At 36.7% G+C, this 27,391-nt stretch overlaps 1 protein-coding gene and 1 long non-coding RNA gene across 3 annotated transcripts; one reads left to right on the forward strand and one right to left on the reverse strand.

Annotated features, from left to right (window-relative positions):
- On the forward strand, positions 1–27,391 carry Tmem39a (transmembrane protein 39A). Of its 2 annotated transcripts, none has more exons than XM_027936110.2 (9): positions 1–283; positions 1,636–1,822; positions 9,503–9,725; positions 12,709–12,792; positions 18,146–18,300; positions 20,493–20,841; positions 21,630–21,817; positions 23,757–23,877; positions 26,848–27,391. In XM_027936110.2, exons 2-9 carry the CDS (start codon positions 1,710–1,712, stop codon positions 27,079–27,081), a joined length of 1,467 nt encoding a protein of 488 aa, XP_027791911.1. In that variant the 5' UTR covers positions 1–283; positions 1,636–1,709; the 3' UTR covers positions 27,082–27,391. The 2 variants fall into 2 exon arrangements, with proteins under 2 accessions (XP_027791911.1, XP_071471412.1); XM_071615311.1 differs by having other exon boundaries at positions 1,680–1,822.
- Positions 17,828–20,605, reverse strand: LOC117794765 (uncharacterized). Its single transcript, XR_004618632.1, has 3 exons — positions 20,481–20,605; positions 18,123–18,310; positions 17,828–17,882 (listed from the first exon to the last, which is right to left on the reverse strand). It is a non-coding gene; the product is annotated as an uncharacterized lncRNA (long non-coding RNA).

Below are 27,391 nucleotides of genomic sequence, written 5' to 3' on the forward strand. Positions count from 1 at the left end.
CTCAGCTCCGCGGTAATGGAGGCTGAGGATGAGTGCTGACGGGGCTGGGTTCTGGTTCTAGCTTTAGCTCTGCCACTGACTCGGGGTCTAGGTCTGGGTCTGGGTCTAGCGGCCTGAAACCTGGACGCCCTGCTTCAACCCTCCAGGCGGGGACAGCCTGCATGCAGGCAGCTGGTTTGGAGAGCTTTAACGCCGGGAGCTAGTTATCTTGCCTGGGGTCCAGTCTTTAAAGCCACCTCCTCCTCCCAGGGATCCCGCCCCACTGGCCGGGCCTCCTCCATGCGTGAGTATTACCTAGCTGCCGCGTCCGACTGTCCCGGGTCTGCTTTCGTCCTCCCGGGTGGGCGACGGGGACCGCTTTGTCGTCTTCTTTTAGGGGCCGGTCTCTTGAAGTTTGTGGTTTCTCGCCATCTACCTCCCCGCATCTCATATTTTCTCTTCTCTCCCAGTGTTCCCCTCATTTTTCTTTCCCTTTTTTTGTTGAGCAAGAACCAGCGACCCCAACACCCAACAGTTTGAATGCTGTTTCTCACCTTGGGTTTGTTAGTGTGCAGCCGAAGGCTGTTAGGAATAGGGAACATCAAATCAATCTGCAGTAGTGTTTTGAAAATCAGGGTTTTTCCAGCGTGTGATTCTTCAGTTTTTGGTTGTACTGTTTTAGGAAACATTTGGTGTTCACATTGGCGGAACTATGATTTTTGCCTTAGTTTGGTGAGGACACCAATTCTTTTCAGTGAGGATCTTTGTTACTTGCCTTATAATCTTGTAATTTCAATAATTTCCAAATGACGTTACCCGTTTTCCTGAAGTAGGCATCCACTTGAGTTCCTTTTGGTACTTTCGCTCTAACATGTGGAGGAGATACCACTTGAACAATTTACTTTTTTTAAAGAGTTTAAGGGCCTATAGGTCCCCTTTTTCCCATCTTCAGCAGTCCTGACAAAACACCATAGAACAGGGAACCCTTTTTTTCCTGATGAAACTAATTTAGACGTTAAATCAATCAAGGTCAGATAACATGTGGTACATGTTAACTCAGAACAGGATCACTTGATAACAAAACCTAATTTTGAGTACGGGTGCTGTGGTGGGGATTGAATCTAGGACCTCTAGGACCGCTCACATGCTGGGCTAGCGTTCAACCACTGAACTTCATCCCCAGCCCCAATTATTTTAATTTTGAGATTGGCTTTTCTTAGGTTTCAGCTTCTTGTGATTCTTCTGCCTCAGCCTCCTGGGTATCTGGGATTACAGAGGCACACTGGCTAAAGCCTAACATTATGGACAGTGATGAACTTCCTTTATTTCAAGTGACTTAACCTGAAATATTAAATAGGAAATGTTTAAATTGTGGTCTTGTAAAATTTTACCTGATTGTACTATCTTTCATATGATACAAGTCAACTGACAAAAGAGACAAATTGCAGCTTGCCTAACACTGAACAAAATTTAGGATTCTGACCCATTAGAATCTGAATAGTCTTTTCATTAGAATAAAGTAGGTAATTGACACAGAGAGTGTTTGTTTGAAAATCTGGTTTTACAAGGCCTACTTACTCAGTTTTCTGGTTATTTTGTTACATTGCCTACTTTAAAGATAGTTAACTGATATTTACATTTTTTGTTGTTGTTCAGAGTTGAAACAGGTTGACAACCATTAACGTGGGTTGCAACTACAGGTGGCACTGGAAGCAGACTGGTTCCCGGACATGCCCGGTGGAAGGAGGGGCCCTAGTCGGCAGCAGCTAAGCCGTTCAGCTTTACCTTCTTTACAGACTTTGGTTGGTGGGGGCTGTGGCAATGGAACAGGCTTGAGAAACAGGTAAAGAAGAAATAAAGCTATGCATAATCTGTACTATCCCGTGATCAGTAAGACTAACATAAACATCATCATGGTGTTCAGATACTTGCTTGTCAAGCTTTATTCTTTGACACTGAGGTAGAAATTCTGCCTTTTTAAGACCGAAAGCTTAGCATTTTAGCATACTTTGGAGAGAGAGATGATATGGGCTCATGAAGTAAACAAAGCCCTAATCTTATGACTGATAATCCAAATTCTAGTCATTACTTTGTGTGTGTGTGTGTGTGTGTTACTGAGAATCAAACCCAAGGCCTTGCATATAAGTAGGCAAGGGCTCTGCAACTGAGTTTCATTGCCAGTCCTAATCATCACCTTTTTAGCTATTAGAAGAAGGGACAAGTGAATGAAAGTACAGGGCAAATGCCATGGTTTGGAGTCCTTTCTTTTCCGTACTAGCGTTTGAACCCCGGGGGCATTCTGCCACTGAGCCCAGCCCTTTTAAAATTATTTTTTAATTTTGAGATGCTGCTTACTAAGTTGCTGAGGCTGGCCTGGAATTTATCATCTTCCTGCCTTGGCCTCCTGAGTCTCTGGGATTACAGGCATGCGCCACCACATCTGGCAAATGTGATGGTTTATCTGCTTATTGTCATTATTTTTATTTTTTGAGGGCAAATTAAAATTGACAGCTAACATGAAGTTCTAAAATTATAAGTCAGGGCTGGGGTTGTAGCTCAGCGATAGAACACTTGCCTTGAACATGTTAGGTACTGGGTTTGATCCTCAGCATCACATTAAAAATAAATAAATAATAAATATTTCACTCTCCCCTCCAAAATACTTAAAATAAAGTAAAATAAATTATAAGTCAGATTTCTTCAAGGATTTCAAAAATTATTTTGTCAGAAAACTGCTTAATATTAATAAACTGTTAGCTGTAGCCTAAATAAACATCTTAAGATTTGTGTCATGTTGTATGAGAATAAAAAATTTGATCTTTTAATATAAATATATTACAAAGTTCCCAATTTTCAGAAATTAGGATGAACGATTTCTTTTTTGAAGGTATTGAGGATTGACCCCAGGGCTTTGCACTTGCTTAGTTATCACTGAGTTACACCACAGTCTAAGATGAATTTTCTTTTATTTTTTAACAGTACTAGGGATTGAACCCAAGGGTACACTATCAGTGAGCTATATCCCAAACCCTGTATATTTTTATTTTGAGATAGGGTCTAGCTAAGTTGATGGGGCTAGCCTTTAACATTTGATCATCTTGCCTCAACCTCTCAAGTAGCTGGAATTAACAGGCATGTGCCACCACACCTGGCAGGATGAATTATTTCTAATCTTATGTGGGGTAACTCACATCATCATAAGGCTTGATCATGTAGCAGTCCAGCAATGGGTTCAATCCTGAGTACCAAAAATAAATAAATAAAATTTAAAAATTTCTTTAAACTAGAATTTCAGGGAAAGTCCCACTGAAATAAAAATAAACTAATTTTTTTTTTGTATGGCGATGGAAATTGCTTGCATGTAATAGGCAAGCACTTGTCACTGAGCCACACTCCCAGCCCACCAGAACAAATTTCAAAGATTGTGTAGAACTAAGGTTGTAAAGTCAGGAAGTGGGAGATCAGTCCAAGAAGAAGTATACAAATATGTCAGGAGGGCCTGAAAGATGAAATGGTACTAACAGCTCTGAAAATTAAAATTGAGATGAAGAAAACTCTGTTTAGGGAGGAAGTAGAAACTAGCTGGCAAAAATTTCTTGTTCATATAATTGATCAGTGTATTGCTGCACTATTACATGATCAAGGTCTTAGTGAGACTCTGCCTCAAAATAAAATGGGCAGCGGGTATAACTCAGTGGTAAAGCACCCCTGGGTTTAATCCCTGGTGCCCTTTCCCTCTTCTTTAACATATAGTGTTTTAAATTATTTTTTTTGGTACTGGGGATTGAACCCCTGGGCATTTAAACACTGAGCCACATTCTCAGCCCTTTTTTGTATTTTATTTAGAGTCAGGGTCTCACTGAGTTGCCTTGGGCCTTGCTAAGCTGAGAGTCTGCTTTGAACTTGGGATCCTCTTACCTCAGCCTCCTGAGCTGCTAAAATAACATAATTCTTTTGCAATTAATTTGAAATGTGTGTGTGTGTGTGTGTGTGTGTGTGTGTGTATGTATCTAAGAACAAATTTTTCAACTGATTAAAGTGTTCATAGTTTGAAAAATTGAGACTTTTGTTGAATGATTATTTTGTAACATGTTTACCTTAAGAGATTATTTTGGAAAAAAGTTTCTGTGTGGTTTTTGTTTGTTTGTTTCTGGTACTGGAGATTGAACTCAGGGCCTTGAATATGCTAGGCAGGTACTGAGCTACATTCCCAGTTTTGTTTTGTTTTTTAACTTTATTTTGAGACTAGATCTTGAAATTGCCTAATCTGGCGACAGATTTGCGATCCTTCTGCCTGAGTCTCTTGAGTAGTTAGATTACAGGAGTGTGCCATGCCCAATTTCTATTTCTTTTCTTTTTTGTTCTTTTTCGAATATCTTTGTTTCTTTTTGTGGATGTGTGTGGGGAGATACTAGGGATTGAACTCAGGGGCACACAACATTGAGCCACATCCCCAGTCCTTTTTTTTTTTTTTTGGATTTTATTTATAGACAAGATCTCACTGAGTTGTTTGTGCCTTGCTTTTTGCTGAGGCTAGCTTTGAACTCGATCCTCCTGTCTCAGCCTCCCGAGCTGCTGGGATTACAGGCATGCACTACCATGCCCAACTTATCTTTGTTTTTTGATGAGATAGAATTGGCTGGAATAGCTGGAATAGGTTATTGTATAAAACCTGGGGTAGAGATATAAAAAAATATAAATAAAGGAAATGTTAGATAGCTTAGAATATAGCTTTAGGAAAAACGTATACAAAGAAAGTGTGTCCATATGAGAGAAATCACTTTTGGAGTATCTGTAGGGTAGTGAAGAAAGAAATTGAGTTCCTTAAAAATGGTATAATTTTGATATATTTGACATAGCCAATTGGAGAACAAAGCATTTGCTCCTAGTTGCCTGTTTGGTAGATGTTTGTGGCCTAATTGGTAAAGTGGTGAAGTTAAACTTGAGAATGTCGAGGAGCTACTTTGAAAGATTGAAATCCAAAAGTTGCCTGTTGTATTTTCTACCTTTGGGGAATAGGGCATTGTTGTTCATTTGTTTTTTTATTCTTTTTTTTGGGGGGGGGGGAGGTTCTATAGATTAAAGCTGGTGGCTCACTACTACTGAGTCATACCCCCAGATTTATTTATTTGGTACTGGAGATGGAACCACAGAGCTTTACCACTGAGCTATATCCCAATTTTTTTTGAGACAGGGTCTCATTAAGTTTCTGAGGCTGGCATCGAATTGGGATACTTCTGCCTCAACTTCCCTAGTTGCTGGGATTACAGGTGTGTGTCATCATGCCCAGCCAGGATTTGTTCTTGCAAATGTTCTTAGATAACTCTCTTTTTAAAAAAGAAAGGTGTAGCTGATGGTACACAACTATAATCCCAGGTATTCTGGAGGCTGAGGCTGGAGGATCATAAGTTTTGAGACCAAACTAGGTAACTTAGTGAGACCCTGTCTCAAATTAAAATAACAAGTGCTGGTGATAATAGCTCAGTTATAGAGTGCCCCTGGTTTCACTCCCCAAAGCTTAAAAAAAAAAAAAAAAGTACTGTGTTTGTGAGTTTCATAGAGAGTTCCTACAGGGAGATTTTTACTTGTTTGAAGTTTTGTTTGTTTGTTTAGTCCTTGCGTATATTTTCTGATAATATCACCAAACATGTCCAAATACCACTGTTTTCTGTCCTCTTCTAATTTCTCTTTATCCCTTTGAATCTTTTTAAAAAAATATTTTTATAGTAGTTGAACATAATACCTTTATTTTATTTTTATGTGGTGCTGATGATCGAACCCAGTGTCTCAAATGTGTTAGGCAAGTACTCTACCAACTGAGCTATCACCTGAGTAAATCTTTGAATCTTTCTTGCTTTATCCATTTGCATACTTAAATTGTGCTGCTCATGACTCCATAAGGGCCAGTCTAAAGCCTGCTGCAAGGATAAAGCAGATGTTCAGCATAAACCACCATTTTTTATATAGTTCAACCACAGTGACCCATTCTTTTTTTTGGGTGGCGAGTACTGGAAATTGAACTAGGGGCACTCTACTACTGAGTAACATCCCCAGCCCTATTTTGTATTTTATTTAAAGACAGAGTCTCACTGTGTTGCTTAGCACCTTGCTATTGCTGCAGTTGTCTTTGAACTTGAGATCCTCCTGCCTAAGCCTCCTGAGCTTCTGGGATTATAGGTGTGCACCACCATGCCCTGCTGACCTGTTCTTATTATAAGGAAAATTTTGTATCAATGAAAGGAACTGTTTACCATTCAGTTCCCAGATGCAAGCCTTGTAAGCAGGGCTTTTTAAGGAAAGCAATACTGAATACCTTCCTTCTTTGGGGAGTCTAGAATTTTGGTATTGGTAGGAAAGGATGCCTATGTAATCAGCCTTCACAATAAAAACCTTCTAATGGGCGTTCCTGGTGGACAACATTTCAAATGTGTTGTCACAACTTGTTGCTGTTTGAATTAAGTGCATCCTGAATAGATTCTTGAATCTATTTTTATAACGTTAGAAAAATAATATTTTTTCTAAATAATACCTCTGTAACTATTTTTTTGAGATATATATTGGCCAACTCTATTTTATTTTTAAAGTTTAATTTTTTATTGACTCAGTAATTATACCTAAATGGAATATAGTATGATATTTTAATACATGTAGGCATTGTGTATTTATTCACTTATTTGTTTTTTTAGATTTAAAGAACTTTGATATTTTCCCTCTCCAGCTTTGAAGTTTATCGGTTAGATGGAGAACACTTAATCTCATCAGTTATCTTTACATAGACATGATTTCTTTTTTTCCAACTGGTGCTTTGAATCACTTTGTTTGACCTATGTCTGTTTGGTCTTCTGGCTTCAAGTTTAATAGCCAAATTTATAGAGTGTATTACAAGTGTAGAACTTTTGTACTTTTGTTTTGAATATATTTTTTGAATTCCAGTATTTTGTTGAGTTTGTTAATGGCAGAAGCATGTATGTTCCAGAAAGCAAGTCTCCTTTACGTGGAAGCATTTTTATAATCTTTTTTTAACTCTTAAATCATAACAGAGCCAGGTATGCTGGCGTATGCCTATAATCCCAGCTACTTAGGAGGCTGAGGCAGGAGGATCACAAGTTTGAGGCCAACCTGGGCAACTTAAAGAGACCCTGTCTCAAAATTTTAAAGTGGGCTGGAGTGTTGCTCAGCGGCAGAGCTTGCCTATCATATGCGAAGCCCTGAGTTCAAAAATTATGACAGTTTATCATGCTTTCCCTCTTTCCTTATTTTTGACTGAAGTTCAATAAGATTTTTAGTTTGTTTAGATTAGAGGCTTTTAACATTGTAACATCTCATCAGAAATTTTTATTTCAGTATCTTACAGTTAACTGGAGTGAGGCAGTAGATTGGCTGCTGGCATTAATCCTGTGCATTCAAGTCATAGTATTCTTAACTATTCAGAATGAGCAGAGCTCATATTCCCATGAGTTGCTTAAAGTACTATAAGTCCCACATACCCATGCTAGAATTCTATATTTGGAAATTTTAGAGAAGAAAGTAATGCTACTATTGTTCCTTATCTTAAATATGTTTTTTTAGAGTGGGGTTTACTGGAGATTGAACTTAGGGGCACTTTACTATTGAGCTGCATCCCAAGTCCTTTTGATTTTTTTCTTTTGAGACAGGGTCTCAGTTGTTGAGACTGACTTTAAACTTACAATCTTATCTCAGCTTCCTGAGTCACTGGGAATTGAGTCTCCTTTCCTTGTTGTATAAACAATAGTAGACCTTAGATCTCTGTAACTATCCTGTGCATATAAACAACAGAAAGTTTATTCTTTATCCCTATCTGTCACTCCAAATAGTCTAGCTGTTTCTGACCTATAAGTGAGCCTAGAAGAAAGAACAAAATAGGGATTAATACTTCTATATGTTTGTTTTTGTGTTAAGAGTTGTCTGTTTTTCATGAGTGCATTGGTCTTTTGCTGTCTCAACCTAAAAGTATATATTTGCAGTGAACTAAGAAAATTAGTTTCTGGCCTTAGGTTTATGGTCTGATAGCCAAGTTATAGATGTGTACAAAAATTATGTTATAGTATGAAAAGCGCAATAATAAAGACTTTACACATGTATGATAGTGGCACAAAGGAGAGATGAATAAGTTTGAGGGAGTCGGAGTAAGCTTCACAGAGGGTGTGTTTGAAGAGCTGAAGAGCCATTTATTTATTTATTTTTTTGTGTGTGCTCATGGTATTGGGAATTGAACCCAGAGCCTCATACATGCAAGCATTCTACCACTAAGCTGAACCCCAAATCCCTTAAAAGTTTTGAAGAATGAGTGAAAAAAGGTTTGGAGGGAATTTTTCAGTAAATGTGTGTGTGAGAAGTTAAGGAAAGTGTAATTACGGGGGATATTTCATTTCAAGGGAATAAAGTGCACAGTAAAATAGAACATATGTTTCAGACAGCACGTAGCATGAGTATCGTAGTTGCATGTGGAGGAGTGATATGTGAGGAGGCTACTATGTTAAACAGAGGGCTTCATAGAACATACTCAAAGTTTTTTGATATTATCCTAATTGCAGTAAAGAGCGGAGGAGAGTAACACTATTATGCCAGGCGGGCACTCTACCACTGAGGCTCTGAGTTTAATCCCCAGCACAACAACAAAAAACAAACAAAAACAGTGAGAATAAGACAGTAACACTACCAGTTTCACTTTAGAAAGATCCCTAAGGGCAGCTTGGTGGGTTTGGTGAAAGTAGAGTTGAATTTAGGAGGATTACTGCCAGTAATTTAGATGAAAATTGGTGAATGCTTGAACTGAAACAGTGGATTGAGAAGGGAGGATACAATTGAAGAAAATTTTGTGAAATAGGATTCAATTCTTTATTTTTCTTTTTGCAGTAGTGAGGATTGAACTCAAGGGTAGTTTACCACTGAGCTACATTCCCAGTTTTTGTTTGTTTTGTTTTTCATACCAGGGATTGAACCCAAGAGCCTTAACAACTGAACCACATCCCCAACCCTTTTTTATATTTTATTTAGAGGCAGGGTGTCACTGAATTGCTAAGTGCCTCTCTAAATTGCTGAGCGTGGCTTTGAACTTGCAATCATCCTGCCTTAGACTCCTGAGTAACTGGGATTTTAGGCATATGCCACTACACCTGAGTTAAATCCAGTTCTTTAGAAAGTGATTGGATATGGAGTGGAAGAAGAAATGTTCTAGGATCCTGATTTGGGTAGCTAACAGGGTGGGCCACAAACTAGGGTTAGGACTGTCGGGGGAGGAACACAGATATCTAGCAGGCAGTTGCTAATAGGGGTCTAAAACTCTGCTGTGATATAAAGATAAATTTTATTTTTCAGTATGCCTAAGATGATGAAAATCATGGTTGCATCTTAGATCATTGAGACAATACGTAGAGGAAGGATCCCAGAATAGAGTCTTGGAGAGGCCAACAGTTAAGGTTAGGTAGTGGAGATAGAAGGAGCTCTTTGCTCTGACATGAAGGATATCACCATTTGAGTTTACCATAGTTTTCTCTTTCAGGAATGGTAGCACTATTGGCCTTCCAGTTCCACCTATCACAGCCTTAATCACCCCAGGTCCTGTGCGTCATTGCCAAATTCCTGACTTGCCTGTGGATGGGAGCCTGCTTTTTGAATTTCTTTTCTTCATCTACCTTTTGGTTGCTCTGTTCATTCAGTACATCAACATCTATAAAACCGTGTGGTGGTATCCTTACAATCATCCTGCCTCTTGTACTTCACTGGTAAGTCGTCATAGGCCTCTAAATTTTTTATGTCACTCAGGTAAATTTTTTTCTTAATAATTTTTCTTCTAAAAACTGGTTTTGTAATAAACATCAGATTACTTTTTAGAAATAAAAATTCATGATAAGATTGTTGAAGTATAAATTAAAGTGCAGAAAACATTTAAATAATTTATTGTAATAATATTGCAGAAAGGTTTCCATATCTAGCTTTCTCTATCCCATGTTAAATTTGAACTATATACTTTATCCGTCCTTGGCTAGAAGTTAAATTTGTTTAACATGGGATAGAGAAAGTGTAACATGTAATGTTAACTTATCATTATGATTAAATTCTAGCAGCTTTACCTTTTAAATGACTGAATTACGATAATGGTAGCTTCTATAACAAATAAGCCAAAAATTGTATAATGTTTTTAACATATAACAGTCTGAGACAGTTGTCCTGGTTGGTAGGAATTCTTCCATGTGGTCAGTCAGGGGACCTAGGGTGGTAAAGACTGCTATTTTCTAACAAGTGGCCTTTAAGGTGGCTGTGGTTCATTGCTATCAGCCATAAAGGTAAAAGAGCATAGGGTATGTATAAAGGAGAGTTTTCTTACAGTCCAGGCTCCCATCATTTCCACATGTCCACTCATAACTATAAGAGAAGCTAGAAAATATTGTACTTTAACTGGGTGCATTGTTAACCTGAATGAAATTGAATTCTTTTACAAAATAGAATTGAGATGGAAACTAGCTATTTCTGAAGAACTTAAAAAACATGTTGTAGGTTTCTTCTGGTTTCTCTTCATTTATTTAGGAGAGCCCTGGTAATTTTTTTAAAAAAATATTTTTAATCAATTTTTCTATAACTTTATTTTACTTATTTATTTTTTAATGTGGTGCTGAGGATTGAACCCAGGGCCTCGCATGTGCTAGGCGAATGCTCTACCACTGAGCCACTACCTCAGCCCTGGCCCTGATAATCTTGATACAAAGAAGGTTCTCCATAGATGAGCATATAAAATATCTAAAAGGCTAGTCAGATGACTTACATGTATGTGATTGGCAATGGCAGATTTGGATGGGTGACAGAGATATTCTTTGGGGCAAAGAGTACTTTTGTTCTGAACATTTTGTATGTGTGTTTGGGACTCACAAAAAATCTGAAAACCTTTCTAATGTGGTAGACATAGAAAAGGAAATGTGGTCCCAAATCTTCAAGATAATATGAGAAAGGAGTTGGGCATGGTGGTGCATTCCTGTAATTCTGGCAACTCAGGAGACCAAGGCAGAAGGATTGTAAATTCAAGGCCAGCCTCAGCAACTGTCTTAAAATAAGAAATAAAAAGGGCTGGAGATGTAGTTGTAGTAGAGCACTCCTGAGTTCAATACCCAGTACTGGGGAAAAAAAGTATGAGAAGGGAATAAAAAAATGTATTTTAAATATTTGTATCACTTGATTGTTCCTAGGATTAGCTATTAAGACTTTTCTTTCTGCTGAAATACATAAAAATATGTTGTAGGGTTTTTTTTTAATGTACTTTAAAAAGAAAAGTGTTAAGTTAATTTCAGGAACAACCAAGTGATATTAAGTATTGATCACATATATACTTAATATGTGATGAGAGTCTCTGTTTCTTTAAGAATTGTAATGAGTTAGTGCCAGATTTATTTTTATTTACATATATATATATATATATATATATATATATATATATATATATATATATGTATGTATTTTTCCCCCTACCTGGATTGTAAGTTTATTGAGTATAGAAACTATATACTTCATCCATCCTTGACTAGAAGTAGTTTTTTGCAAGGGAGTTTGGGCAAGGAACCCTTAGTTAGCAAGGAGGCAGTGCCTTGTTAAATTCTACTATGATGGTAGAAGAAACAAGTAATAATCTCTACCATTTCCATTGCCAAGAGAAAAAAACCTTGATTTTTGTTTTCTGCACTTTACCCTTAGTGTTGAGACTAATACCTGGCTGGACACGCCTGTAATATCAGCAACTGGGGAGGCTGAGACAGGAGGATCATGAGTTCAAAGCCACCCTCAGCAAAAGCAAGGCACTAAGCAAGTTAGTGAGACCCTGTCTCTAAATACAATACAAAATAGGGCTGGGTATGTGGCTCAGTGGCCAAGTGCCCCTGAGTTCAATCCCTGGTACCCCCACCCCCAAAAAAGAAGAGTACCTGGCATATTTAGTTTATTGAATTAATTAATTGAAAAATTCAGTTTTTCATTTGGGAAGAAAATGTAGAAACCTGCAAACCCTTTGACCATCAAGAGGAAAATATATCTCGATTTCATTGGTTTCTAAGATTATTACTAACGATTTTGTTTGCTGTTATCACAGTTTTATATATATGTATGTGTATACATATATTTATATGTGTATATATATGTATATATGTATATATGTATACACGCACGTATGCATAACAAAGGAACTATATATGACATCTAAGTAATGGTTTAATTTTATAGAAGAGATCAAATGTAAGGCATATTTTTAAATAATTATAAAGATTAAATAAATATAATTGATGTACTAACTAGTAGTTTAGTTGATGCACAGTTAGACTAACATAAGTTTGAATAAAGAAACAACCACAGTAACTCCTAAAAACTATGAATCCTGACTGATTTAATTTGACACATAATAAATCAGTCAGTTTAGATGAATTATTATTGTCATAATTATTGTTAACTCAAAGCTATCTTTTTCTTTTAATATAGTAGAGTTTCAAAAAAAAGGATAGTAATACTTTCCAGATAGTCTAAAACAGTGTTTGGAAAGTTTAAGCAATTAGTCACAAAAGGAGAAGTACAAGGTAGGCAGTCTCTTCATGATCTCTCAAATTTCTGTGTTCTGTAAGGGTAGGATGAACTAAGGAAGATCTTTTGAGGGAGCAAACCTCTGTTTGTGTAGTAGTTCAGTTTGATAAACATTGTATTTCTTTTTGATGACATTCTTTGTTTCTTTTATAGAATTTTCATCTCATTGATTATCACCTGGCAGCGTTCATCACGGTGATGCTCGCAAGGAGGCTTGTGTGGGCCCTCATCTCTGAAGTAAGTTTATTCACTGTGTTCTACTACTTGTTGTAACTTGTAGTTACTAGAAAGGGTTCAGACTGAAAATGTAAAATGTCCAATATAATTTGAAAACAACTTTAAATTAATTTCTTTATTCCTATGTGAGTTGTGCCAATACTTTAAAAAAAAAAATGGTTTCCTGCAATATATTTAAAATTCAAATGTGCAATAACTCAAGACCTATTAGATATTGAATTTGAAGGAGTTTAATTTAAGCTTCTGGATTTTGGGGCACAATTTTTTTTAATTTTAATAGTTCTAGGGAAATAGGATAAATTCAATTTTAGATAACATTCACTTGAAATGGTTTATATGCCACTTGTGAAATTTCCTAACAAAAAACATTTGTAGCCGTGAGGTGGTGCACACCTGTAATCCCAGCAACTTGGGAGGCTGAGGCAGGATGATCACAAGTTTGAGACCAGCCTCAACAACTTAGTGAAGCCCTAAGCAATTTGGTGAGGTCCTGCCTGAAAATAAAAAATAAAATGGGCTGGGGATGTGGCTCAGTGAAAGTGCCCCAGGTTGATTGGTTTGTATTTATTAAAACTTAGAATTTAAATTTATTAAAAGTTAGAATTTTTAAAAGGCAATGTTAATATTTGCCTAGGATAAGTTTACTGGACAGAGGAGGAAAGATTTGGAACATTAAATTATTTTATTAATTTAAAAGTTGCTGGTAGATTTGGCTTTCGGTATCATTTTTCATATAAACTCCAGCGAGAGAGAAAAATGTACTTGCATAAGATTTTATATATTGTACCCTATAAGTGTTTATGAAAACAAAAATGTTAACTTAGCTAAAGCGGCTAATAATTTGAATCTTGGAAATTATATTTCAGTTTGAAATTTTTAAATGAGTAGTTACTGTAATGAAAATCGAGAGTTTACTTTTTCTTCCAAAACATACACAGAAGCAGAAGACTTTGTGAGTATAAGCTCTGATTCCTGTGATTACAGATTAATTAAAGATGTTAAGTCATGATCTAAAAGCCATTAAGATAACTGGAAAATAGTGGTAGTATTGGTAGTAGAACTGTTTCTCCTGGTAGGAAAGGATGTAACTCAGCCTTTCTCTCAGGTTCAGTATTTAGGTGAAGAAAACAGGTACTTACTTTTGGATATATTGAGAAAGAACTTTCTTTAGAAGAATAGAATGGATTTTTTGTTTACATGTGTTAAAACAGGCAGGAAATTATTATGTTTCATCTCTTCAGTTGCTTAGAAATGATATTGGCATATGTCAGTTTAGTTGCTTCATGTTAATGTATAAACCCTTCATAACTATAGTTTCTACCTTGTTGCTACAAAGTCTATAACTTGAAGCATTTTATTGCCTTTGAGTGTGTGTATGGTACTGAGGATTGAACCCAGGGCCTAGTGCATGCTAGGCAGGTACTCTACCATTGAGCTACATCCCCGGCCTTTTTTATTCTATTTTGAGATAAGGTTTCATCAAGTCACTCGAGCTGGTCTCAAACTGTGAACTTCTTGATTCAGCCTCCCAAATTGCAGGAATTACAGGTGTGCATCACTGCACCTAGCTTCCTACTTTATTTTATTTTATTTATTTTTTAAAGAGAGAGTGAGAGAGAGAGAGAGAGAGAGAGAAAATTTTTTAATATTTATTTTTTAGTTATCGGCGGACACAACATCTTTGTTTGTATGTGGTGCTGAGGATCGAACCCGGGCCGCACGCATGCCAGGCAAGCGAGCTACCGCTTGAGCCACATCCCCAGCCCCTACTTTATTTTAAACACTGTTTAAAAAGAATTTTGTTTGCTGGGTGTGGTGGTGTACACCTTTAATCCCAGCAGCTCAGGAGGCTGAGGCAGAAAGATAAATTTTGCTAGCTTCAGCAACTTAGTGGTACTCTCAGTAACTTAGCGAGATCCTGTCTCAAATTAAAAAATAAGAACTGGGTATGTAGCTTAATGGTAAAGTGTCCCTGGGTTCAATCCCCAGTACTCCCCCCCACCCCGCCCCACTCCATAAAAAGGCAGATAGAGGGAGCAAAATGTATTTGTTTATATACAAATAACTTGTCCCTGGAAAGAGATATGGAGTAATAATGGACTGCTGGTGGCTGGGAGACAGGAGCAGCATGAATCACTACTAGCACTCTAGGATTTGTCTTTTGAGTGATGTGGTTATATTATCTATTTGAAAATTTAAAATCAGCTATATAGTGATTCTTTCCTAATATATCTAAATTAAATGATTAAACCCATCATAATCTTTTTTTTTTTCCTTCCATTAAAATATGTTTGCATTCTTTTATCACAGAAAAGATCGTGACCCTGAGAAAGACCTTTTTTGGGGGGAGGGTACCAGGGATTGAACTTAGGGGCACTTGACCACTGAGCCACATCCCACCCCTATTTTGTAGTTTATTTAGAGACAGAGTCTCACTTTGTTGCTTAGTGCCTTGCAATTGCTGAGGCTGGCTTTGAACTCACAATTTTCCTTTCTTAGCCTCTGAAGCTGCTGGGATATTATTATAGGCATGTGCCACCAAGCCTGATTGAGAAAGACCATTTTTTAAGGAGAACTGGAGGTAATTAATTTGAAAGATAAATATTCAGCTGGAGAATTCAGCTGGACAACCACCTCTCTGCCTAGCTAGCCTTTTGTTTATTCACCTCCTAGCCAACACTGCTTCTGTGTACTTTCTACACAAGACTAAAAATAAATCCAACTGTTTTACCAACTTGAGGCAACTCTCTTAAAAAAAAAAAAAGTTTTTATTTTATTTTATTTTTATTTGTTTGGTACAGGGGTGCTTTACCCCAGCTACATTCCCAGTCCTTTTTTCTTTTTTCTTGTGAGATAGGGTAAGTTGCTGAGGCTGGCCTTGAACTAAAGAACCTTCTACCTTAGCCTCCTGAGTTGATGGGAATACAAGTGTTCCCTAGCACACCTGGCAAAACATTATTTTTCTAATACAAAAACAATATATTTTATTGAAAAGATTGAGATTGTTAGACACTAGAATGTAAAGCAGAAAATTGAAAATTACAACCTCATTACTGAGAATCACATTTTTGGTTTTATTTCCTTCTCATGTATATATATTAAAGATTTATGTACATATATATTTAAATGTATTTATTATAGTATTATGAATAGTTTTCTAACCTGACTAGCTCTTATTTGTCTTTTAGGTTTCAACACAAATATTGCTTTCTAAAGAAAGCCTTCCCAAGTAGGGTCTCCTATTACTTATTCTCATGATAACTTATGCTTTTCCTGTAACACTCATCACATTATAAAAATAATTGTCTAAATTTAAGTTTAGTATGTGTTTTTCTTGGCTGGGTAGCTTCATAAAGATAAGTTCTTATTTGTCTTGATTACCACTGTATCACCAAGGTCTGTCACATATAGCACAGTGAGTAGTTAAAGAATGTAGGTTCTAGAATAAGAAAATCAAACTCTGCTGCTCTGCTGGCATGGAGCAGAAACAGTCTTTTATTTCTAACCTTGTACTTTTGAGAATAGAAGTAATAGAATAACTCCAGGGCTTACGTAACTTCCTTAGACTTTAAAATACAAGGTACATTGGTATGAGGTACCTATAAGGGGAGTGATATAGAACTATTTGCCATGCTATGACTGAGAACAGCTTGGGTCTTTTTCATAGTTTGAGGCTTAAGCAGTTTATTATGGTATTTGTTTAACTGCTTCACATTTTAAAGTACCCATATATACTATGTATCTCTATAGTTTGTATTATCCCCCTCACACACACACAGTCATGTGTCACCTAACTATAGAGACAAGAAAGACATCACTAGGTGATATCTTCATTGTGCAAACATCATAGAGCATATTGACACAAACCTGGATATCATACCTTAATCATTCCTTGTGGCCTCTTGATGCAATCAAGAGCTGTGGTAAATGCAAGCTGTGTAAATTTGCTGCCAGAGTTACACAGTATGGTGTTTTTATAGTAAACTTTTTTTTTTTTTTTTAATGAGTAGGAGCATACTTTTAAACAGTGTAGTAAAAATATAGTAAGTACATAAACAAGTAATAGTAATAGGCAACTATAGTTGTTTGTTTCATTATCAAGTATTATGTACTTACTATATAGGACTGGAAATACAGTAGGTTTGTTTACACCAGCATTATCACAAACACATCAGTAATAGTATGTGCTTTGATGTTATGGCAGCTGTGATGTCACTAGGCAAGAAGAATTTCCAGCTTTATTTAATTATTGTTATTATTTGTTTTTGAGATGTGGTGTTACTTATGTTGTCCAGGCTGGCCTCTGACTCCTGGGCTTGAATGATCCTCCTGCCTCAGCCTTCTGAGTAGCTGGGATTACAGGCATGTGCTGTGCAACAGGCTCTCCCTATAATTTTATGGGACCACAAGTTCTATGGTGGTTTTTTTTTTTTCAATATTTTTATTCTAATTTGTAAGTTTTATGTTTTGACAAATATATTTTCTTACTATATTTGGTCAGTTTTAAAGATTTAGGATTTAAGAAGAATATTTGAGATATGATATAAAGAATTAGAAGTATTTATACATTGTTTATTATTTTTATTTTTTTAGTTATAGATGGACACAATATTTTATTTTTATTTATTTATTTTCATGTGGTGCTGACGATCGAACCCAGGGCCTCACACATGCGAGGCAAGCACTTTACCACTGAGCTACAACCCCAGCCCTACACATTATTTTTGTATGTGCAAAAGTTAAACATATAGAGGTCTGTCAAAGAAGATGTGATTATTTTGTAAAATTTTTGTAATATTTTAAACATCAACTCAGCAAGCAGATTAGAGTTAAGAATTCAAAGAAAAATAGAAGTACTCTTGCTGCTATTGAGGCCCTTGGCATTCTGGTAGGAAGTAAGGTAGATAAATTATTGGCTCTCCATCTGTATATACATACAAATCACCTAAGAGATTGTTAAAATATAGAATCCTTGACTCAATTTTTTTTTCCCTACATTCAAAGAGAAAAGTTGTTAGGAACTTACATGTTCATAAGCAACTCAAGTGATTCTGATGACTGGTCCATGGACCATACTTTGATGAGAAACCCTAGTGAAAACAAATTAGATGATAATGATGAAAAGTTAAAGCAGGTCTGTGTGGGTACAAGGAGGAGATGACTAATTGCCTGGAGAGGGTTGAATTTTCGAGAATTAGGAAGATAAGGTGGGATGAAACAGTTTTCTTTTTCTTTTCTTTCTTTTTTTTGATACAGTTTAGCTTCCATTTAAACCTACTACCCTTATTTATGTTACATTGCTTTTAAATAAGATAATTTATAAAATTTACCTTTGATGCTTCTAAACTTTCAGGCCACCAAGGCGGGTGCAGCATCTATGATTCACTACATGGTTCTGATATCAGCTCGCTTGGTGCTTCTCACTTTGTGTGGATGGGTACTTTGTTGGACCCTAGTCAATCTCTTTCGAAGCCATTCAGTACTTAATCTCCTCTTCCTTGGCTATCCGTGAGTACTCCTGTTTTGCAATTAACAAATCTTTAGTAGTTATTTGGGTCATGCAAATAATACTATTAAAAAAGGGAGAATTAAATTCTTCAAATATAAATTAAAAGTTAAAAAAATTTGAAAACCAGTGGATATGATAGCCATATAGTTTGTTTTCTAAACTAGGTTAGTTGAGACAACAGACATAAACTAGAACTATCCTGGGGAAACTGAGAAGTATGGCTGTCCTACCAGTGGAGAGGTTGCGATACTGGGGATTGAAACCAGTAGTGCTTTACCACCAAGATACATATCTGGCCCTTTTTTAATTTTAAATTTACAGGGGCTGGGGTTATGGCTCAGTGTTAGAGCGCTCACCTAGCACGTGTGCGGCCCTGGGTTCGATCCTCAGCACCACATAAAAATAAACAAAATAAAGGTATTGTGTACAACTAAGAAATAAATATTTTAAAAAAATTAAAATTTACAGTGCCTCACTAAGTTGCCTAGGCTGACCTTGAATTTGTGATCCTCTTAGACTCCTGAGTCCTTGAGATTAAAGGTGTGCTATAGGTGTGTACATTTGTGTCATCTAGTGGAAAGTATTTATTTATTTTATAGTACTGGGGATGGACTCAGGGCCTCATGCATGCTTGCCAAGCACTCTGCAGAGTTACATACCATGTCCTTTTGAAATTTTGAGACAAGGTCTTGCTAAATTGCCCACGTTGGCCTTGAATTTGGGATTGGACTGCCTCATCCTCCTGAGTAGTAGGATTATAGGTGGACACTACCACACCCAGTGAGAATATTTTAATTGAGCTCTATTTACCAAGTAAGATGTTAAGTTTAATAGGATTACCATCATCAAAATGGCTAGCAGTCTTTTTCAATTTAAGTATATAAAGAAATAAATAATTATTATTATTATTATTATTATTTGGTACTGGGGATTGAACCCAGGGATACTTAACCACTGAACCACATCCCTAGACCTTTTTATTTTTTACTTTGAGATAGGGTGTCATTAAGTTGCTGAGACTGCTTTGAACTTGGAATCCTCCTACCTCAGCCTCCCAAGTTTCTGGGATTACAGGCATGCCTCACTGTGCCCAGCATTTATAGTTTAAATTGTAATGAGGGTCCAGGCACAGTGGTGCACACTTGTATTCTCATTGACTTGGAAGGCTGAGGCAGAAGGATCACAAGTTCTGGGCCAGCATACATACCTTAGCAAGATCCTATCTCAAAAAATAGAGCTGGCGATGTTGCTCCGTGGTAAAACACCCCTGAGTAAAATTCTTAATACCAAAATAATAATAATAATAATAATAATAATAATAATGGAAGATAGAACAAGAAAAAATAACCACCCCAGAATAAAAAACCTAATAAACATGTATGGAGTGGTAAAATCTGTGGAGAAAAATAACTACAAAAGGAGAGTGCTTTTGGGAGTGGGGTGAGTGATACAAAGTTTGCAAGCAGGAGAGCCCCTTACTATGGAGACATTTAAGTTGAAGGGCAAGCCATATCAAAAATTTCTAAACATACACAAAGATCCGCATTAGGAGAATACTTGTCATGTTATTTATGCTAGTGGAAAATAAGAAACAACTTTTTTTTTCTGGGCTGAGATGTAGCTTAGTGATATAATACTTATCTAGCATGTGCAAGGCCTTGGGTTTGATCCCCATAAAAAATGTCATGTGAAACCCACAGAAACAGCATGTTTCTATCAAGTGAGAAATGGATAAATTATGTATGTCAATATATGAATCCTATAATGTTTTTAAAAGTTCTTACAGAAAAATATTTAGACATAAGAAAATACCCATTGTATACACACAAGGTGAAATAGCAAGATGCAAAACAGTTTGTACTATATGAGATCAAATACATAAAAGAAAAAAGCATACATGACTATATATAAAGTTTATATGTTGGACAAATGTGTACCCACTAATAAAAATGATTATTTCTAGGTAGTTTATATTTTGTTATTGAAATTTTTTTAGTTTCCTCTTCTGCAATGAATATGTACTGCTTTTGTTGTAAGAAATGAAAGACTTTCCTTCTCAGACAAGGAATTTACCCTTGGAAAGTTCCTATTATGTTTACTCCTGTGCATCAAGACTATTATATTGACATAATTATACAGTGTTCTTAGGTGTTTTCTGTGGTATTATTTTCATATTTACCTTGTCTTGCAGGTTTGGTGTTTATGTTCCTCTCTGTTGTTTCCACCAAGATAGTAGAGCTCATCTTCTTCTCACAGACTATAACTATGTGGTACAGCATCAGGCGGTAGAGGAAAGCGCCTCAACTGTGGGTGGCTTGGCCAAATCCAAAGACTTCCTCTCCTTATTGCTGGAGTCTTTAAAAGAACAGTTTAATAATGCCACACCCATCCCCACCCACAGCTGCCCTCTATCTCCAGACCTCATTCGAAATGAGGTAGAATGTCTGAAAGCCGATTTCAACCACAGAATCAAAGAAGTTCTCTTCAACTCCCTCTTCAGTGCCTACTATGTTGCATTTCTCCCTCTGTGTTTTGTGAAGGTAAGCAGATATTTTGCTTTATGTGCTCCCTGGATTGTGTGTGAATTAAATAAACTGGGTATTTCTTGTTTAATCCCCCTTTTCTCTGTCTCCCCTTTGGCAGCCTGGATGGTGGAGTTCGGCTGCATCTGGAGTGCACTAAAACCGCTCCTGGTTGGCGGATAGGTATTTCCATATATGTGATGCACCCCGTGGTGGTCCCCTCTTTCTTTTTTTCTTTTCTTTCCAATTTTTTTCTTATTTTCTCTCTTTCTTTTTTTTTTTTCTTTTTAGTTTCCGGGGAGAGTAAAAATTATAATTATTATAGGAAAAAATATGTAGCAGCTTAAGAGAACCAAGGATTCAATAAAATCCAGGTTACTGTGATTGATCTAACAGGGTTATGAGGAATTTCTTGAATTTAATCTAACCTTTATTTATCTAAACTTCAATTTACTTCAGTGGAAAAGAAAAATGGTCTGGATGTCACTTGGGACCAAAATCTTTTGGGACATTTTAATGTCCTTCCTTCACCCATTCAGAAGCACTTCTGCAGCCGGAGTGGTCCTTCAGAAGCACTCAGTCCTTAAAATATAATTGCCTCTCCCTCCCAGCCCTAATTCATACAGCCAGAAAGTCAGGTTGAAGGATTTTGGAGGACTCTGCTCTTGAACTTTCTGCACGGACATCAGGACAACCAGTGCATGTTGACTAAGTGTGGCATTTGTCTGCAGGGCATATATATACGTACCCATCCTGTGTCTGATGCTGGTGCATGGATCATTTCTGTCTCTTTTGATCTCTTTCAGAGTACCCAGTACTATGACATGCGCTGGTCATGTGAACACCTCATTATGGTGTGGATCAATGCTTTTGTCATGCTTACCACACAGTTGCTGCCATCAAAATACTGTGATTTGCTACATAAATCAGCTGCTCACCTCGGCAAATGGCAGAAGCTAGAACATGGGTCCTACAGCAATGCTCCACAGCACATGTGAGTAGCTAGAGGGTAAAACCATGTAACACGTTTCTACATGCTGCTGATCATGTTTATTTGCTTTGTATGTCATTCTGTTCTTGGCTTTGAACATTTTTTAGTTTTTGTCTACATGGATGCTTGTCATCATTGCTAAACTGAATACAGGATACATTAACTCATTTCTACCACCATACCCAGCCCCTTCTCAAATGCGTCCTACCTTTCAGCTGCCCAGTCACTCTAGAGTGTATAATTTGTGCCCCAAGCAGTACTTCAGAGTTGTCTTTCAGTCTTAACTGTTTGCCCAAATTCAAAGAGTCATGATATATTTTAAATTCTTTTTATACGATATTTAAGGTTTATCTTCTCATTTTCATTGCCACAGCTAAGTTGATAGCTACTCATCTCACACCTAAGACAGCTGGACTTTGCTTTTCTCATCTTTTCTAATACATGCAGATTTGGATTAGTAATTTTTCCTGCCTGTAATTTTTTCTGTTTCTTTTTCTTTTTTTTCCTTCCTAATCTCTCTACTATTTCCCTGCCTCTCCTGTATTTCAGTGAAAACTGTCCCTGGCTGTGAGTTCTAAGTATTATTCTTATTGTGTTCCCTTATCAGACATTTCTCTGCATGGCCCCTGTGATCCAAAGTGGCTAACTTTAGAACTTTTTTTTCTGTCACTTTTGAGTCCATCATCATGCCTATCTCTCAGACCCGGACCATCTGCATCTTCCTCCCTTGTGTAATTTGAACATTTCACAAATTTCATCCCCTACCAGTTTTTTCCTAATTAAGTGGGACAGATTGAGGTGACCTTCCCTTCCCCTCTCCCCCTCAGAGTTCTCCCTTCAATTATCTGCCTTGATGTCTGATACAGATTAGCACAGGCCTTCAAGCCCAGGAACTGAAAGAGATTGGGCCAGGCTGAAAAGAAACCCGACTGTGGGCAAAGGACAGATTTCAATAAAAATTGAAAATACAATCCACAGTACTAGTACTGTACATCTTCAGGCTACTGATGGCACATGGCCATGAGGTGTATCATCACTTTAATGCTGGTAAGTGTGAGCAAGGCTGGCGGAACATTTTCTGAACTGGGGAAGCTTCAGGGTGCTAGAATATATTTTTTAACATATCTAAACTGCTGCCCCAGTTCTTAATCTAGGAAACTAACCTTTCGAAAATCAGGAAGAAATGAATTAACTTAGGTTTTTTTTTTCTTTTTTTGTTTTTTTAAATAAAGCTTAACCTGAAGATCCCCATCCCCATCCCAACTCCATTACATTGATGCTGAAAAGATTGAAGCTTTCTCTTCCCTAACTTCTTTTCCCTAGAGAAACCTCTATAAAAATGAGTCCAGAAAGCAGTAAAAAGAAAACTCTGTGTCAGTACCTTGTGTGTGTCTTTGTTCTACTGTATAGCTTCTCACATCTTTGAGGTATTTGAATTATCTGATGAGCAAACTGATTTTCAATAAGTTTTAGGGATGTAATTCTGCAGTGAATATCACATTAGTTTGACAGTGTGTTAATTTCTTCTCTGTTCTTGTTGCCATTGGCTTTCTCCTCTTGTTTGTTCCCTCTATCATGTCAACCAGTAGACTGTTCACTTGGGATGGAGACAGAAGTCCGCCTGCTTACATTCTGTTTTCTGGCCCATGGATGCCTTACTGAAACAATTATATCTGCTCATTCTGCTAAGCCTCTTAAGTCCTTCAACACTGAGTTAACTGTATTACTTTACAGTCTCTCTGTACTACATAGCAATGAAGTTTACCATAACAGATCCTTTCTAACTCCTTCAAGTTGGACCATGGAATTACTATATTTTCAGAATTCAGACAGATGAAGCCTTGAATATTTAATTCCTTTCATAGAAATATAACTGGCCTTGCTAGACACAGTCTTATTTGTAATTGTCAATATGCTAACATTGCATTTCTTTCTTCTTTAGTTGGTCAGAAAATACAATATGGCCTCAAGGGGTGCTGGTGCGGCATAGCAGATGTTTATATAGAGCCATGGGGCCTTACAACGTGGCAGTGCCTTCAGATGTATCCCATGCCCGTTTTTATGCAAGTACCATTTATTTATTTTTAAGCATAAGTTTAGGAGTAAATGTTAGAAGGCCATTCTGTATGTATGCACATAGCACAGTGAGTAACACATACTAGGAAATTGAGGCATGATAATTTTTGCTGTTACTATAACAATGGTCCTGGGCCCATGGAAGTGTCTTCTGAAAAGCAGTTTGGAGGTCATATATCATTATTACAGTCTCAATAGCTTGGGTGGTTTCTCTAGTTACATTGGAATTTATTAAATGTAATTTTGCTTCAAATAAGTTGTCCATTATATAAGACTTCCTTTTTCATCTTACAATTTTATTTTGTAATAGTTGGGTTTAGTGATGTTCTTAAGATATATTGTATCTGTGTGTATCTTTAAATAATATTTAACATAGTAATAATGTAGTTTTTATTAATTTTTTTATTTGTCAGATATTTGTGTGTGTTATTTTTATTTTTTCTTCTCTTTAAAATACCTTAACTTACCCCTTTGGAAGTCAGACAAATGTTATGATCTATAGCCTTTTATCTTTACATGGATTCAAAAGAGAAAAGCTTCAAAGTTAGAAAAGGAAAAAGCAATCTATATCCACTGAACCCTGCTTCTTTCTCACTTGCACTTATGCATTGGATTATGTTTTATGTGGTCTTTAGTTTTCCAGAAATTCTGACTCTAGGAAGCAGCACTTACTTTTAAAGGAAAGACCAGCTGGTGGCCAGTGGGAGTAGGGAAAAGAAGAGACCTGCTCAGGACTATTCTTAGTAAAAATGTCCGTAGTGCAGTGCATTGCCTTTGAGTAGAGATCATATCCTAAAATAGAATTGGAGATTTAAAAAAAAAAAATTTATACTTTTCTCCCTCAGTTACTTGTGAGGATACATGGACTTTTTAGTTCTGCAGGTGTTTGTTACTAAGGGACCTTTCAATTACATACTGGGAACTTGCATGAGGGCAGGATATCTGTAAATATGTGATGGGGAAGGAGGGCAGGTTCTTAGTTGGGAGGAGCATGGGGAAGTTAAAGGCCCTTGGATGAGGAGACCACAGTGGCTCCTTCTGAACTTCCATGAGCTTGTCTTAAGATGGGAACAGACTCAGGTCACAACTACATAAGTATTTGATTTCTCCACAGGATACTTATTTAATTTAAATGGCTGAGTTCCCTAGGGCATTAATGGCTTCTGTTCATCCTTGTTGTCCTCTTGAAAACTGTAACAACAAAATATTTTTGTTAGAATTTTCTGCTTGAAAAATAAGTATTTTTCTTGCTAGTGTTGGACTCTGAAGAATCAAGTAGAATCTATGGAAGAAAGATTAGGCAAGTTAATTAATTGCTGATTTTGACCAAATAGTTAGTTCTTCTAAAAGCAGTTCTTGAGCCACCTGTATATAAATGATCTGGCCACTCTTGTTCCCATCTCCTTTTCCCCCCAATACTAGAGGTAAAATCCAGGGCCTCATGCATGCTAGGCAAACACTGTATCACCAAGCTAATCCGCAAACCCCCCTTTTTATTGTATTTGGTGAGAGGGTCTCACAAATTTATCCAGGCTGGCCTTAAACTTGTGATCCTCCTGCCTCAGCCTCCCAAGTAGCTGGGATCACAGGCTTGTACCACTGTGCTTGGCACCTGACTCACTCTTTTAAAGTAGTATTCAGGGCCTGTATCCCAGTCTTCTAAAGGATCTTAGGAATCTATAGCATTTTTATATTTGGAAATGGTTCTTAAGCAGATTGAAGTTTAAGAACACTCACTTTAAATGTGTCTATTACCAATAGCCTTTACCCTTTAAAACCTGTCTACCTTTCTCCTTATTCGGTTTGTAGGTTACTGGCATGTTTAATGACACACCTTGCCATGGAATCTGAAATTGTTTTTCTGAATCCTTCTAGAAAATTAATTGAGCCAGTTTTACGTATGATACTACTAAAGTATCATGTAGTAAACCCCAAGCTAAAGATTTTCTTTTTCCTGAAGAAGGGCCCTGAGACACTATGTACTTTTCAGAGGAGTCATGATAGTTTGGCCTTCATTCTCAGGTTTAAGTTCTTGAGATCAAACTTCCTTCTAAATTAGTTCTTTTACATCTGAAATTAATTACCATTAATACAGTCTCTCCTCATCTAAATTTAGGACTTGACTGGCTGAGCTGAATTGTTAGATAATGTTCCTTTGCAACCTGTGACCTAATGCCTTTTTATTAGTAAACCTGGATTTAGCTCCTTAGAGTGAAGAATTTGATGAGAGTGAAAATAGTAAGCCCAATGTGTAATCTTAACTCTGGTTCCAACTCATTTTTCCTTCCTTCCTCTTTGCTTTGTCTTTTTGCACTCTATTTCTCATTGAGAAAAAATAAATAGTAGAAGCATATGTTTTATGAAAGATTTCAATAAGTGACCATTGTGAGTAAAGAGTTTAAGGAAAAATAAAAAAAACTATGGTGTTGGTATTATAATACTTCCCTGAACTTATAATACTTCCCTCTTTCTAGGTACTTGTCTAGTGTGAGTATTTGGTCTTAGATTATCCCACAAGCTAAGAATAGCTTTTATATATTTATTTATCTATTTTATTTAAAAATTTCTTATAGTACTGAGGATTGAACCCGGAGGCCTTACACATGCTAGGCAAGCACTCTACTACCAAGCTACATCCTTAGCCCTAGTTTTCACATTTTTAAATGGTTACCTTTTAATCAGTTATAATCCTACATTACATCCTCAATATCTTCATTACATATTGATTTTCAAAGTGTGAAATATTTCCCATTTGTTGCTTTATTCCACCCTGTCTTGGATAAATATACTTGTTCTTTTGGACATACATATCCCTCTTTTTATGTCCCAGGGCAAACAGATGTATTTTTTATTGTGTGTAAGAACTCATAAATACGAAATTACTTTGGAAAAATGAATTCAAGAATAACTTGAGTCTTTCCTATGAAATAACATTGTGTTTTTTAACTTCCTTACAGTTCCTGTTTCATCGTCCATTAAGGCTGTTAAATCTACTAATCCTTATTGAGGGCAGTGTTGTCTTCTACCAGCTCTATTCCTTGCTGCGGTCGGAGAAGTGGAATCACACACTTTCCATGGCTCTCATCCTCTTCTGCAACTACTATGTTTTATTTAAGCTCCTTCGGGACAGAATAGTATTAGGCAGGGCATACTCCTACCCACTCAGCAGTTATGAACTTAAGGCAAACTAAGCTGTCTCTCAACAGCGAGGGAGAACTCAGATAAAAATATTTTCATACGTTCTATTTTTTTCTTGCGATTTTTATAAATATTTAAGATATTTTATATTTTGTATACTATTATGTTTTGAAAGTCGGGAAGGGTAAGGGATATTAAATGTATCCATAAACAAGGTGATGTGATCTTTCATGTGTTAGTACATTTGAATAATACACATGTGAGAGGTATGCCTCTCTAGTAAAAAGATTGATTTGTTTGTATGACTCTTGAATAACTCATTCATTTTGAACAATTTCATGTATCACTTGGTGTGATATGGTA

The sequence above is a fragment of the Marmota flaviventris genome, chromosome 8 (genome assembly GCF_047511675.1).
Source record: "Marmota flaviventris isolate mMarFla1 chromosome 8, mMarFla1.hap1, whole genome shotgun sequence".
Lineage (NCBI taxonomy): Eukaryota > Metazoa > Chordata > Mammalia > Rodentia > Sciuridae > Marmota > Marmota flaviventris.